This window comes from Dama dama, chromosome 9 (assembly GCF_033118175.1).
Source record: "Dama dama isolate Ldn47 chromosome 9, ASM3311817v1, whole genome shotgun sequence".
NCBI lineage: Eukaryota > Metazoa > Chordata > Mammalia > Artiodactyla > Cervidae > Dama > Dama dama.
Window position 1 is genome coordinate 26384881 of NC_083689.1, and position 16141 is coordinate 26401021.

Here is a 16141-nt window from a genome sequence, read left to right on the forward strand (position 1 = left end):
GCGAAAACTCTTGAGAGTCCCTTGGACTGCAAGGAGATCCAACCAGTCCATCCTAAAGGAGATCAGTCCTGGGTGTTCACTGGAAGGACTGATGCTGAAGCTGAAACTCCAATACTTTGGCTACCTCGTGCAAAGAGTTGACTCGTTGGAAAAGACCCTAATGCTGGGAAGGATTGGGGTCAGGAGGAGAAGGGGACAACAGAGGATGAGATGGCTGGATGGCATCACTGACTTGATGGGCATGAGTTTGAGTAAACTCTGGGAGTTGGTGATGGACACGGAGGCCTGGCGTGCTGCGATTCATGGGGTTGCAAAGAGTCGGACACGACTGATCGACTGAACTGAACTGACTGAATACCCTTTGGATAATTCCATTTGCAGATCTGTTCTAGAGCTATCCATTTATGATGCCTGAATCCTTCTTACATGACTGTATGACAGTTTGTCCTTTACATGTGAAACAAATGGTTTTAACAGTGTGAATATAAGAGAATGTAACAGAATACAGTGTTTGGAAGGATACACAAGGTTCCTTCTCTGATGTTGTAGTATGTTAGCAGCAAGAGAAGAAATGTGTGCAAATTCCCAATCTGTCTGTTTGAATAAATTTCTCTGAACAAATTAATAAAAGGAATCAGAGCATCTCCCCGTTCCCTCATGGTCAGCTAGCTCGGCTGGCAGATGCTCAATCCCCAAAAACCTAGTAAACAAATCTACCTCTAAGCCCTGGACGACTGAGATCTATTTTTGTGAAGAGGATAGGAACAATACAGATAACAATAGTAATTGTTTGACACCTTTTATTGGGTTAAAAGGGATAATGAAACTCTTGTCCAGTATCTTTCTTTTGGAAAACTGAAATTTCCAACTTCCTGCATTTTCTAGCCCAGAATAGAGAGGCATCTTGTTAGCATGTCATAAGAGCCTACCTTATGCCTGTAGACTTAGAAACCTGATACTGTCAGCAACATCTGAGGGACTGACTCATTTTCAGAGATATATGAACAGGAGGCAAGAGGTGTTTGGTGACTCAGATCTTTGCATACCTCATAAAAAAGCAGTTTGGCGCATATATCTTACAAAAGGGGCCTGAATAGATGAAGCATTGTGCTTCCAGTTTGACAGTAAACCCAGAACATTCAACATTTGTCAGCTAAGAATCCTTTTCCTGGAATTGTATTCCAATACTGGGAGTCAGTCTTTGTCTTTTTGTGTTGTAGCCTTATGGCGAACTTTATTCTGTGAAATTATTTCCTTCCACATCTGTTTCATTACTTTTCTCTTTCATTTAGCTGGAATTATGCCTTGGGTGGTTTTGAAGCGAATTTGTAATTTTTCTTTTCCTCTTAGATTTACAATGTATACAGTGCTAAGAAGGTAATGCTACACAAACGGTATACAGTGACTTGAGCCCCCAAAATATCCCTAGCTCACCCCCATTACTCACATGATACAAATATCCACAATACATTTTTCCTAATTAAAAATGGAAGAAATTTTTGTAGTTTATTATTATGAGGAAACATTTAGCAGTTGTTTGTGTTGTAAAATCACTTTTCAATTAAATTTAATTATGTTAAAAATTAGCCCACTGTCGTCATATGGGCTAATTGTTCAGGAAGCTTTAGCCAATGCCGTATGAATAGAAAAAGAAATAAGAGTAGGAGGGGGAAATATCATTATTTACATGTGCATATTACACGAACATTTATTTTAAAGTAGGGTTAATCCACTAATAGCAAACATCACAAACACTGAGATTTAACCACATGAATGTTTTAAATTTTCCTGTGTTAAAATATATAAATATAAAATCTGAAAAGACATTGGCCACTTTATAGTAGATTGTATTGGCACCTAGTATAATTCAGTAAGAAAAAGCATAGAGAATAACAAAAAATACTTTTAAAAAGGAATAATGGTTGACTAAACCAGCGAGTTTCACCATGAACCAAAGAAGTGAAATACAAAATAATGACACATTTTTGGAGGGAAGAAATGCATAGGGCTTTCAAAATGGAAAAAAAAAAGTTCATAAACAGCTTTGATAAGAATGTGACTAAAATTGCTGTCTTTGTACCCTAGGATGATAAAACATTATAATGTTCTTAGAACAGATCAGAAGTATATTTCCAAAACAGTAACAGTATGCATGCCCTCTAACTCAACATTTCTCTTTGTTTTGGATTTTCCCTGAGGAAATAAATCAGATTGACTACAAAGGTTTATCTACAGGAAGAGTTTGAGATGGAGGGAAATTATTTATCATAAGTTACTTATGATAAAGGAACATGATATGCAAGCTAAATGTCTGTGATTAAGGATTTGATTCATTTCAAATTGTAAAATACAGATCGTGGAGTCCTATGCCTCCATAAAAAATTTTGTTGAAGAATATTTAATGACATGTTTATAAAAATGAAAATTTCATGGCTTTCAAATCATATGCATAGTATGGCTTTATTTTCTTTTTCTTGGTGTTTTTCTGTGAACATATACTAGTATTTTGTCACCAGAAAAGATACATTGATTTATTAATAAGTGCAGCTATGATTTCTTTTAACATCCTTGAAAGAGAAATATATATTTAACTGTTTAGAGAGGTCATTGTCTTCCTAAATTGTTTTTTGAAGAGTTTGAGTCATTTTCTGTAAAATAACAGAATACTGTTTTGTATTTATACAGATATTCCTGATCAAGTTATAAGAGTTTTTAAAGCGGATCAGCAAAGTTGCTACATTATCATCAGTAAAGACACTACAGCTAAAGAAGTCGTTTGTCAAGCTATTCATGAATTTGGTTTGACTGGTGCCTCTGACACGTACTCTCTCTGTGAAGTTTCTGTTACTCCCGAGGGTGTTATAAAACAGAGAAGACTTCCAGACCAATTCTCCAAATTAGCTGATAGAATTCAGCTCAATGGAAGGTAAATGTGCTTATTAATGAATGTACTTATTTCTGCATGTGTTTTTGAAGACGGCATGTTAAAAGACATAATGTTAAATAGGAACATCATGTTTTAGGACCACTGAGTTCTCTCTAAAATTAACATAGTATTCTTTTTTTAGCCTTCTGTTGTCTCCATAATTATGTAAATGAATCTTAGAGTGTTAGCACTCATAAGTGATACCCAGAAGTGGGAGAAAGGATAAAAATGTTTTAGCCCTTCTGCTAAAATAAAGTCTTTGAACCAGTGGTATAGTCCAAGCCCTGTTTTTTACAGAGGGAGATGATATATATCTTTATTATATGTATCTGATTATATATATGTATGTTAATTTATACATTTGCTTTTTAAATGATCAGTGTGTACTTTGGGGAAGAGAAATCATAGTTTACATAATTCTTTTAAGTAGTATTCCTTTTATGAATATATGAAAACTCTAAAAATATTTTAAATGTGCTCTGAAAATTATTTGATCAACTCGAAGATAATTTCAGTAACATTTGTTTTTTAGTGATTTTTTTTCTGGCAATAATACAATCTTTTTAGTGAACCCAGTTTCATATGTAGGATGAAATCCTTAGAAACCTTAAAATGACTATCCATAGTGGTTGCTGTTAAGAGAGAATAGGTTAACTCTGCTTTTGCTGACTGTATGTAGTGGTTAAGGGCATGGATCCTGGAGCAAGACTGCTGAGATTCAAATCCCTGGTCTGGCTGTATGATCTTGAGTAAGTTATTTGGTTCCTCTGTGCCTGAATTTTCTCATCATAAAATGGGATGATAGTAATAGAACCAACCTCAGAGGAATGTTAAGAGAATTGAGTTAATAAACATAACATAATTAGATCTAATTTTATTATCTACAGTATGAGTTTCAACTCATTATTTATGGTAATCTCTTAGGCATGTGAATAGTTTAAAGGCAGAAGAAAAATAAATATAGTTCCTTGACAGTATAAAATAGATGGACACAAACTCAGGCTTAGATCAAGTTGTATATTATTAATAGAAAAGAATGAAGTAAAAACCACTTGTGATACAATATGTAACCTCTTCTGCAGCAATAGTCCTGTAGAAGATATTTCCTAATTATGAATTCTTTACTTGTCTCTTAGCTTTTAAGTGTTATAAAATTGTTCATCTAAAAAGGCAAGTGAAGATCTTTTTTATGGCTACCAATCAATGCCATTTGCTGGAATGAAGTTTTGGATTTATCAAGGGAGAAATCAGTAGTGGAAGTTTCCGTTCTGTATGGGTTTTATTCTTCTTTGCTTTTCTTGAAAATTTAAAGTTAAGAAGAAAGTGAGTGCAGCCACAACTTGCAAATAGAACTGTGGACAGTCTTGATTCAGGAGATTACTCATGCTGTCCATTAACAAGTATTCTGTATAGTACCTATTATGTGTCCTGGATCCTTATAGAGCCCTTATTAAAACTTTGGTTCTCAAGAGTATAATGTGAATAATTTCTTAAAATCATTAAGTTTTACAGTATAATCAACATTACTTTTACACTTTAAATTCATAGATGTTAAATGGTAGAATAAGAGAACAACTTCTTCAAAGTGTTCTCATTTAAAATGGTAATTTTCCATTTTATCTTTAAATGAATATTCTGCTGACATTTCTGACAAAAAGTTATTAACAATATAATGATGTTTTGACAACAGTGATTAAAGAGGAAAAGTGCTCTTATAAATGTGAAATCACTTATAAAAGCAATTTTTTCCTTTTAGGTATTATTTGAAAAATAATATGGAAACAGAAACCCTATGTTCAGATGAAGATGCTCAAGAACTAGTTAAGGAAAGCCAGCTATCCATGCTACAGCTAAGTACTATTGAGGTGGCCACTCAGCTGTCCATGAGGGACTTTGATTTATTTCGTAATATTGAGCCTACTGAATATATTGATGACCTTTTTAAGTTAGAGTCCAAAACAGGAAATACTCACTTGAAAGAATTTGAAGACATTGTAAACCAAGAGACATTCTGGGTTGCCTCAGAGGTTTTAACTGAATCAAATCAGCTCAAACGAATGAAGATTATTAAGCATTTTATTAAAATTGCACTTCATTGTCGAGAATGTAAGAACTTCAATTCCATGTTTGCAATAATAAGGTAAGTTTGTACAAATATTTCTGTATGATTTTGTCATGATGCTGAACTTGAAGCTGGTTTTCTTCTTAGGTATTAAATGGGCAGGAGAAGAAAAGTTCAATGAATATGTTTTTATATAAGTTTTGTTAGATTGAACATATTTTCCATTTTGGTGATACAGGTTTTTCTCCTTTTGTTTCTTCCATCTTTCAGTCACTTAAACATTTTTTGTTAAGTATAGGTGGTTCCCTGCCCAGTTTTTTTCATTTCTCCCCCGTGAGGGATTATACCCTCTTGGATATATGCTCGATACCTGGTCTTTATCATCAGACTTCTGTACTGTGCATCAGACAGTACCTGCCGCACTGTGATTTGGCACTGAAAAATTAATGCATTACAAATTGGTGATATTAATGCACTAACTTAAAACTGCTATTTTGAAGTGACCACAGCAGCAACAAATAGTAATGGCTACCATTTGGTGACCTCTTCCTGTTTCTCACAGACTATACGAGGTATCATTGAATGTGTTGCCACTCAAACAAGCTGGGCCATTAGAATTATGAAAATTCTTCAAAGTTTATAAACCCAGGAAATGTGGGTGGTTACATGAGCTTCTGGGAACCTTCCTCCTTCTCTTCACTTACTGTGAGAATCTAGGTGTAGGTACTTTATTTCCTGACCTTCATCCAGCACAATGATGATCACAGAAGGATTCCTCCTAAAACAAGTCTAATTTTAAAGGTGGAGGGTAGTAGTAGTGTGGTTCTTTTAAAGGTCATGTACTTGTATTTGGTAACATAATAACTACCGTAACTAATCCCATCTGTGCACGCTCTTCAAAAAATGATTTCTTTCTAGTACTCACTAAAATTAAAATCTTTATAGCAACTTTTAAATCATAAATCTGTCATGGTAATAGAAAACTCCTTTATGAAATTTAACTAGTGGATGCAGTAGAACTAGACATTGTGGAAGTATTGAATAGAGATTAGTAGAGTGACCTTTAGAATCAGGTGCATCTGTATTTGAGTCTTGCCTCTTCCATGTGGTAGCAGTGTGTCAAGAGAAAACTGAAGACCAGTTTCTCATTTGTGGAATTCAGGACTTACACCAACTACCTCACAGTTTTTAACAGCTGAGTCTAAAACAAGGGAACACAGATGCCATCGATAAACAATTAGAAGGCTAGAAATTGAAACTGTTTGTATAGGAAACATGGAGTAAAGAATCTGAGAATTTTGGAGTACTCCATTAAAAAAACAAACAAAAACAACCCCCGAAAACCTGATTGACTCCAGAAGAGCTCTCTGTGTAAAGAGTGTCCAAAGAATATGGTAAAGGGCTAAAAACCATATCTTAGAGGCCATCCTCAAGGTGAGGGTAAAGAAGCGAGTCCAACCAAAGAACTAGAGTACTAATACTAGAGATAGTAGACAGCATAGTTACGATGGTGTCATTGAAATCAAGGAAGCAGAATGAGAGGACGGTGGAGAGCAGCCCCAAGATGGGTGTAAAAAGGCCAGACGTTTGTTCAGGAAGCTTTGTTTTGGTTAGGAGGTTGGTTTTGTTATGAAGAACATTTTATTTACATTTTTGATAGTGCATGTAAAGTTAATTGCTTAGTATTCCTACATTTTATATTACAATGCAATACAAAATATAAAGGACATATTAACTTTACAGCTGAGATGAAACAGGTGAATCAGTCACCTATGACTGGAATTTATAGCATATTTTATTTATTTGAGTTTTTGTTTTCCTAAGTCTAGCCAAAGGATTGTCAATTTTATTTATTATTTCAGATAACCTTTTCTTAGTTTCATTGATCTTTTCTGTTGTTTTTTCTGGTCTCTTATTTATTTCTACTTGGACTTTTGTTATTTCTCAAATGGGCTTAGTTTCTCCTTTTTCTTGTTACATATGTTAAGTAATTTATTTGAGGAATTTGTCATTATCAACTTAGGTCCTGGAACTGCTCTTGAAGTATCCCCCAAATTTTGGTATGTTGTATATCCATTTTCCTTTATTTAGAAGTACTTCTTGATTTCCCCTTTGATTTCTCTGACCGTTTGTTCAAGGGAGTGTTGTTTAATTTCCATATATTTGTACATGTTTTATTTTTCCTCTTGCTGTTAATAACTAGTTTTACAAATTGTGGTCAGAAAAAATACCTGGTATGATTTCAGTCTTCTTAAATTTGCCAAGACTTGTTTTTGGCTTACATGACCTAACCTGAAAGATGTTCTGGGTATGCTTGAGAAGAATGTGTGTTCTGCTGGTATTGGATGGAATATCCTGTGTGTGTCTGTTGTTCACTCAGTCGTGTCCAGCTCTTTGTGACCCCATGGACTGCAGCACGCCAGGCTTCCCTGTCTTTCACTATCTCCCGGAGTTTACTCAAACTCAATGGCCATTGAGTCGGTGATGCCACCCAATCATCTCATCCTCTGTCGACCCCTTGGCTTCTTGCCCTCGATCTCTCCAGCATCCGATAGGTCCATTGATCTAGAGTATGGTTGAAATCCACAACATTTCCTTGTTGGTATTTTTGTCTGGGTGATTGATGCAATGCTGAAAGTGTGGTATTAAAGTCCCTTGCTATTGCTGTATTGTTTTTTTCTCCCTTCAGGTCTGTTGGTATTTGCTGTAAGATATTTAGGTGCTGTGCCATTGAGTGCATACATATTTACATTTGTTATGTCTTGCTGAGATGGCCCCTTTATCAGTCTATAATGACCTTTGTCTCTTATTACCATTTTTGGCTTAAAGTCTGTTTTATCTGATGTAAATCACTATTCTCTTTTGATTTCTGTTTGCATTGAATATAGTTTTGCATCCTTTCGCTTTGAACCTTATTGTATCCTTTAGGCTGAGCTGAGTAGGCAGTATATAGTTGGATCTTCTTTTATTTACCAGTAATTTTGCCCTTTGATTGGAAAATTCAGTCCGCTTACATTTAGAGTAATTTTTAAAACTTACTTACGCATTTATTTTTGCTTGGACTGAGTTTTTTTGCTACATGTGGGCTTTCCCTGGTTGCAGCATGTGGGGGCTATGCTTTGTTGCAGTGTGTAGGCCTCTCATTGTGGGGGTTGCTCTTGTTCCAGAGCACAGGCTCTGGGTGTGTGGGCTTCAGAGTGGCAGCACACAGGCTCGGTAGTTGGAGCCCATGGGCCTCGGGCGAGCAGATTTAAGTGGCTGAGGCTCGCAGACTCTGGAGCGTGGGCTCAGTAGTTGTGGCGCTGAGGCCCAGCCACTGTGCAGCCTGTGGAATCCTCTCAGACCAGGCATCAAATCCAAGTCCTCCTGTTGGCAGGTGGATTCTTACCCACTGCACTATGGGGAAGTCTTAGCGTAACTATTGATATGTAAGGACTTACTACTGCCATCTTATTGTTTCCTGGATGTTTTGTAATTCCCTTCTTTCTTTTTTACTCTTTATTTTTTACTCTATTGCTGTGTTCCTTTGTGAATTGATACTTTTCCTGGTAGTATGCTCTGATTTTCTTTTCTTCATCTTTTGTGAATCCAACTATGGGTTTTTGCTTTGTGGTTAGTTACCATGACACTTACATGAAACCTCTTAGAGATGTAGCAGTCGATTTGACACTGATAAAATTTCAGTCACATACAACTCTACCCCCTCTTTTATGTTTTCAGTGTCACAATTTGCCTTTTTATGTTGTGTATTCATTTGCAAATTGTAATAGCAAGAGTTGTTTTTTATATTCTTGTCATTTAACCTTTATTCTCTAGTTTAGTGGTTAATATACCATCATTTCATTATTGAGAGTATTTGTTACCCTAACTATATACTTAACGTTTATCAGAGTGTTGTATATTTTCATATGTTTTCACATTATTGGTGTCATTTCATTTCATTTTAAGAACTTCTTTTAGCATTTCTTAGAAGGCAGATCTAGTATAATGAACTTCTCAGCTCTTGATTTCTGGGGAAGGTCTTCTATTTCTCTAGGATGACTTTGCCAGATAGAGTACTCTTGACTGATAATTTTTTTCCTTTCTGCAGTTTGACTGTATTAGTCCACTCTCTCCTGCTTGTAAGTTTTCTGCTGAAAAGTCTACTGATAGCCTAACGGGAGTTCCCTTGTAAGTTACAGTCTTCTTTTCTCTTGCTGCCTGTAGAATTCTTTCTTTCATTTTGACAGTTTTATTATAATGTATCTTGGAGAAAGTTGTCTTGGATTGAAATAATGGGGTAATCTGTTAGATTCATGAACTTGGATGTCTAGACCTCTTCCCAGGTTTGGAAATTTCTCAACTATACTTCTTTAAATAGTCGTCTTTCCCCTCAGTTCTCGCTCTGGAACTCCAGTGATTTGTATATTGGGTTTTTTGGGTTTTCTTCCATAATGGTTTCCCAACTTTTTTCATTCTTTTTCTTTTTTCTCTTCATTGGCTTTCTTCATTTTTTTTTTCCCATGCTTTTTTCTCCTCACACTGAGTTATTTCAAAGTTCCTATCATTTTATCTCAGTGATTTTTCCTTTTCTTTGGTATACTTGATGTTGCTACTCTCTATTGCAATTTTTTCATTTCATTCACTGAATTCTTCCATTCCAGAATACTCATTTGGTTCTTTCTTGTGATGTCTGTATTTTGCTTATATATTGTTTTTCTCATTTCATTGACTCATCTTTCTGTTTTCTTATAGCTGATTGAGTTTTCTTAAAATTCCTATTTTGGATTCTTTATTAGGTAAAATATGGATTGCTGTGTCTTTGATTACTGGAAGATTTTTGTGAACTTTTGGTGATGTCATGTTTCCTTGTTTTTTCATGTTTCAGGGAGTTTTGCATTGCTTTTTCTGCATTTGAAATTGCTTTCATCTTCTCTAATTTTTATGAGTTGCCTTCAGGAGGAAAAAAAATCCTTTTGTCATTCCAAATACAGATTCTGAGACTTTCTGTCTGGCATTGTGTAGATACTGCTCCAGGCTTCTTGTTCCCTCTTGGGCAGAATTCTGAAGCTTGTATGTTTTCTCTGTATCCTCAGATGGACCATGTCAGATGCCGATATGTCTCTCTTATTTTCCTAAAGGTGCTACAGCTCAGATTTGTGGTTTCTTCTTCACCCACAGACTCCAGCCTGTTTTCTGTGTGTTTTTCCTCTCTTCCAGAGCTTTCTTTTGGGACCTTGCACAGGAAGCCAGTGGCAGAGGGGTGGAAGGTGTGGGTTTGGGCATGGTGAGCTGCAGGTACTCTTGGGTACATTGGGAGGATTTACAATTGAGGTTTTCCTGTGTCTCCTGGGGAGCTTCCTTGGTGGCTTAGATGGTGAAGAATCTGCCTGAAATACAGGAGACCTGGGTTCGATTCCTGGGTTGGGAAGATTCCCTGGGGAAGGGAATGGCACCCCCACACCAGTATTATTGCCTGGAGAATCCCAGGGACAGAGGAGCCTGGTGGCCAAAGAGGGGTTGCAGAGAGTCAAACACAACTGAGCAGCTAACACTCACTTTCTGTGTCTTCTGGATGGGCTTCCTGTTGGAATCCAGAGGCAGTTAGCAGGAACCTCATTCCTTTAATATCCTTTTGGAATCTTACATGCTACTCTTCTGATCTGTTCCCTCCTCCCACTCATGGAGCTCCCACTTTAGTGCTCTGGATGCTGGAAGAGGGAATGAGTGTCTTTAGCAATATCCCACATGGCTCAAGCAGCCAGACATTCCCAACTTGCTCTCCCTTTCCCTTGTTGGAGAGATCAAGAGCCATCTAGTTTAGTCTTGAGTTATGCTTCCTTGCCTTTCACTTTTACTTTGCCTTTCACGAAAAGCAAAGGAGAAAAGGAATGATATACCCATCTGAATGCAGAGTTGCAAAGAGAAGCAAGGAGAGATAAGAAAGCCTTCCTCAGTGATCAGTGCAAAGAAATAGAGGAAAACAATAGAATGGGAAAGACTAGAGATCTCTTTAAGAAAATTTGAGATATCAAGGGAACATTTTGTGCTAAAATGGGCACAATAAAGGACAGAAGTGGTATGGATCTAACAGAAGCAGAAGATATTAAGAAGAGGTGGCAAGAATACACAGAAGAACTATATTAAAAAGATCTAATGACCCAGATAACCACGATGGTGGGAATCACTCACCTAGAGCCAGACATCTTGGAGTGCAACGTTAAGTGGGCCTTAGGAAGCATCACTATTAACAAAGCTAGTGGAGGTGATGGAATTCCAGCTGAACTATTTCATAGCCTAAAAGATGCTGGTATTAAAGTGCTGCACTCAATGTGCCAGCAAATTTGGAAAACTCAGCGGTATCCACAGGACTGGAAAAGGTCAGTTTTCATTCCAGTCCCAAAGAAGGGCAGTGCCAAAGAATGTTCAAACCACCACACAGTTGCACTCATTTCACATTCTAGCAAGTAATGCTCAAAATCCTCAAAGCTGGGCTTCAACAGTACATGAACTGAGAACTTTCAGATGTTCAAGCTGAATTTAGAAAAGGCAGAGGAATCAGAGGTCAAATTGCCAACCTCCATTGGATCATAGAAAAAGGAAGAGAATTCCAGAAAAGCATCTACTTCTGCTTCGTTGACTACACTAAAGCCTTTGACTGTGTGGATCACAACACACCAGAAAATTCTTAAAGAGATGGAAATACCAGACCACCTTACCTGCCTCCTGCACAACCTGTGTGCAGGTCAAGAAGCAAGAGTTAGAACTGGACATGGAACAAAGGACTGGTTCCAAATTGGGAAAAGAGTACATCAAGGCTGTGTATTGTCACCCTGCTTATTTAACTTATATGCAACATATGTCATGTGAAATGCCTGGCTGGATGAAGCACAAGCTGGAATCAAGATTGCTGGGAGAAAGATCAACAGCCTCATATATGCAGATGACACCACCCGTATGTCAGAAAGTGAAGAGGAACTAAAGAGCCTGTTGATGAAGGTGAAAGAGGAGAGTGAAAAAGCTGGCTTTAAGACTCAACATTCAGAAAACTAAGATTATGGAATCCGGTTCCATCAAATTCATGGCAAATAGAAGAGGAAAAGTGGAATCAGTGACAGACTTGATTTTCTTGGGCTCCAAAATCACTGCAGATGGTGACTATGAAATTGAAGATGAGCCTTGAAATTAAAGGTGAAATTAAAGCCATGAAATTAAAGGTGAGCCATGAAATTAAAAGATGCTTGCTCCTTGGAAGAATAGCTATGACATACCTAGACAACATATTAAAAAGCAAAGGCATTACTTTGCCAACAAAGGCCCGTATAGTCAAAGCTGTGGTTTTTGCAGTGGTCATGTACAATTGTGAGATTTGAACCATAAAGAAGGCTGAGTGCCAAAGAATTGATGCCTTTGAACTGTGGTGTTGGAGAAGACTCTTGAGACTCCCTTGGACTGCAAGATCAAATCAGTCAATCCTAAAGGAATATCATCCTGAATATTCATTGGAGGGACTGATGCTGAAGCCCCAATACTTTGGCCACCTGATGAGAAGAGCTGACTCATTAGAAAAGACCCTGATGCTGGGAAAGACCAGAGGCAAGAGGAGAAGGGGCCAACAGAGGATGAGATGGTTGGATGGCATCACCAACTCTATGGACATGAGTTTGAGCAAGCTCAGGGAGGTGGTGAAGGACAGGGAAGCCTGGTGTGCTGCAGTCATGGGGTCGCAAAGAGTCGGACGTGACTAAGCAACTGAACAACAACAACAACAGTGCTTCCTTGGGGGAGGAGTGATGCCAACAAAGGCAAGCTGTTCCTATCCCATTGCACTCACACTCTTCTGTTCTGGTCTACTTCAGCAGAGTGCTCGAACTTCTCCTCTGGAAACCTGGACTTCACAAAGCTTCTCTTGTCTGAAGGTGACCACCCAAGTCAGTGTTCTGCATATGTTCCCAGTCCATAGCTGAAAGGGGCCAGAACCATTTCATGGTCTCCTCTAGATTCCCCACTCCCATACCCAAATCTGCCTGCCTGTTACTCAGTACACTGGTGGGTAAGTCTCCACTCCAGTCCCTTGGTCCATGTTTCTGGGTCCCACTGTTCATGGATAGATGCTGAATTTTTGTTGTTGGGGTAGGAATGTCTTATGACACTATAATGTTGACATCACTCTCTCCTATTATCTCCTGATTGAATTTTGTTTTCTAATCATTTCTTAAAAGTGCTTTTGGAAATGATATATCCTAAGCATATTCAAAATATTTTTCTCTTGCATTTGAACTTCACTGTCACTTTATCTGGCTTTAAAGTTCTTTCCTAACATGTTATTTCTTGGGAACCTCATAGATAATTGCTCTACAACTAGTGTTTCATATAGTTTTGCAGGTTTCAGAGTTTACTTCCCATTTTATTTCCTTATCTCTGAAATCATTTACCTTTACACAGGTGTTTCTACATCTCATTTAGTTCTGTGTCTATAGATTAAGTTCTTTTGTTCCTGGATGGTTTTCTCAAATTGTACTTTTGAAGATTTTTTTCAGTTCCATTATTTTTGTTTCCTTCCTCAAGGATACCAATTATATAAATTTTAGATCGCCTTTGTCTTCCATATCCATTATTTTTTCTCTGAAAAGAAAGTTAAAGTGTTAGTCGCTCAGTCGTGTCCGACTCTTTTCAACCCCATGGACTGTAGCCTGCCGAGGCTCCTCTGTCCAGGGGATTCTCCAGGCAAGAATACTGGAGTGGGTTGCTATTTCCCTCTCCAGGGGAACTTCCTGACCCAGGGATCGTACCCGGGTCTGCTGCATTGCAGGCAGAGTCTTTACCATATGAGCCACCAGGGAATCCCATTTTCTCTGTCGTTCTTCTCAACTCTGACCATTTCCATTGATTGCTTTTGTCAGTCCTTTTAAGGCACTTGCTCAAGATTTTAGCAGTATCTTTTTCTTTATGTAGGTTCCAGTATTGCCTTCATTTTTCCGATAGTTGTGTTTTTTCTTCCAAATTTTCCTGAACTTAATTTTTTAAATCAATATATATTTTTCCTAAACTCTTATATCACTTCGTTGCTCTTTCTTTACTTTATTGATTTATTTAAATCGTGGATACTAGAGCCATTAGTCAGTCCCAGTTTTTTTTGTCAGAACATTTTCCTACTTTATGATCTTTCAGTCTGTGTTTTTCCTCGTAGCAGCATGTTATGGCTCCTTTATTCATTCCTTGTTTTTGAAAGACGTGAGTTTTCCTATATCATCTTTTTTTTTTTTTTTTTTTATTTCTTAATTTTTTTTTTTTTTTTTATTATTATTTTTTTTTTCCCAGTGGGTTTTGTCATACATTGATATGAATCAGCCATGGATTTACATGTATTCCCAATCCCGATCCCCCCTCCCACCTCCCTCTCCACCCGATTCCTCTGGGTCTTCCCAGTGCACCAGGCCCGAGCACTTGTCTCGTGCATCCCACCTGGGCTGGTGATCTGTTTCACCATAGATAGTATACATGCTGTTCTTTTCAAATATCCCACCCTCACATTCTCCCACAAAGTTCAAAAGTCTGTTCTGTGTTTCTGTGTCTCTTTTTCTGTTCTGCATATAGGGTTATCGTTATCACCTTTCTAAATTCCATATACATGTGTCAGTATGCTGTAATGTTCTTTATCTTTCTGGCTTACTTCACTCTGTATAAGGGGCTCCAGCTTCATCCATCTCATTAGGACTGGTTCAAATGAATTCTTTTTAATGGCTGAGTAATATTCCATGGTGTATATGTACCACAGCTTCCTTATCCATTCATCTGCTGATGGGCATCTAGGTTGCTTCCATGTCCTGGCTATTATAAACAGTGCTGCGATGAACATTGGGGTGCACGTGTCTCTTTCGTTCCTATATCATCTTATCTGCAGGAGATTCATATGGAAGAGGAGCCAGGGAAGTGTTCCAGTCTAGCAGAAATAGAGCTTGTATGTGAATTTTTTTTACCCTTAACTTCTCTCCAGCAAATGGAGATACACAGTTTTATGGCTGCCTACAACTCAGTTTCTCTCTGCTATCTTGTGTCACTATTAAACTGCTTCTAGCCAAGATGTTATATCACTGCATACACTGTTGTAAATCTTACTTTCCCTGACATTCCCTGGTAAAGAACAAGAGTCCAGCCTCTTCCTAATTCTATCAGTCTATGGACCCTGGTTTGTTGTTCCAAATAAGGGATTGCTGGCTTTGCCTTTGGAGTAAGTTACCTGCTTTGGAGTGCTATGGTTTATAGCTTTCATTGAAATCTTCAGCTGCAGGTCGCCTTTTTCAGAATTTTGCATACTTAGATTTGACTTGACTGTTTGTCTTTTTTTTTTTTTTTTTCATTTATTTTTATTAGTTGGAGGCTAATTACTTTACAATATTGTAGTGATTTTTGTCATACATTGACATGAATCAGCCATGGATTTACATGTATTCCCCATCCCGATCCCCCCTCCCACCTCCCTCTCCACCCGATTCCTCTGAGTCTTCCCAGTGCACCAGCCCTGAGCACTTGTCTCATGCATCCAGCCTGGGCTGGTGATCTGTTTCACCCTAGATAATATACATGTTTCGATGCTGTTCTCTCGAAACATCCCATCCTCGCCGCCTCCCACAGAGTCCAAAAGTCTGTTCTGTACATCTGTGTCTCTTTTTCTGTTTTCCATATAGGGTTATCGTTACCATCTTTCTAAATTCCATATATATGCGTTAGTATACTGTATTGGTCTTTATCTTTCTGGCTTACTTCACTCTGTATGATGGGCTCCAGTTTCATCCATCTCATTAGAACTGATTCAAATGAATTCTTTTTAATGGCTGAGTAATATTCCATGGTGTATATACCATAGCTTTCTTATCCATTCGTCTGCTGATGGGCATCTAGGTTGCTTTCATGTCCTGGCTATTATAAATAGTGCTGCGATGAACATTGGGGTGCACGTGTCTCTTTCAGATCTGGTTTCCTCAGTGGACTTGACTGTTTTTTGATAGCCATTATAATGTGTTTAGGAGTCACAGATATCTCTTAAGTTTTGGTGGAAATGAAATCTGCATTTCTCTTATTCATCCTTGTAGTTTTTGAGATGATTTCTGAGATACAGAGGGAACAAAGATACCTAATTCCACAGTTTAAAATCATAAGTCAAGAGAACATTT

The 16141-nt window shown here is 37.7% G+C and overlaps 1 protein-coding gene across 4 annotated transcripts in view; it reads left to right on the forward strand.

The window, feature by feature from the left end:
- The window catches only part of RAPGEF6 (Rap guanine nucleotide exchange factor 6), a 235071-nt gene that overhangs the window by 189484 nt on the left and 29446 nt on the right, over window positions 1-16141 (forward strand). For all 4 annotated transcript variants that reach the window (XM_061150833.1, XM_061150834.1, XM_061150831.1 and 1 more), the window contains exons 18-19: window positions 2686-2926; window positions 4683-5066. In XM_061150833.1, the coding sequence (XP_061006816.1) occupies window positions 2686-2926; window positions 4683-5066 (625 nt within the window). The remainder of the gene's footprint in view (window positions 1-2685; window positions 2927-4682; window positions 5067-16141) is intronic.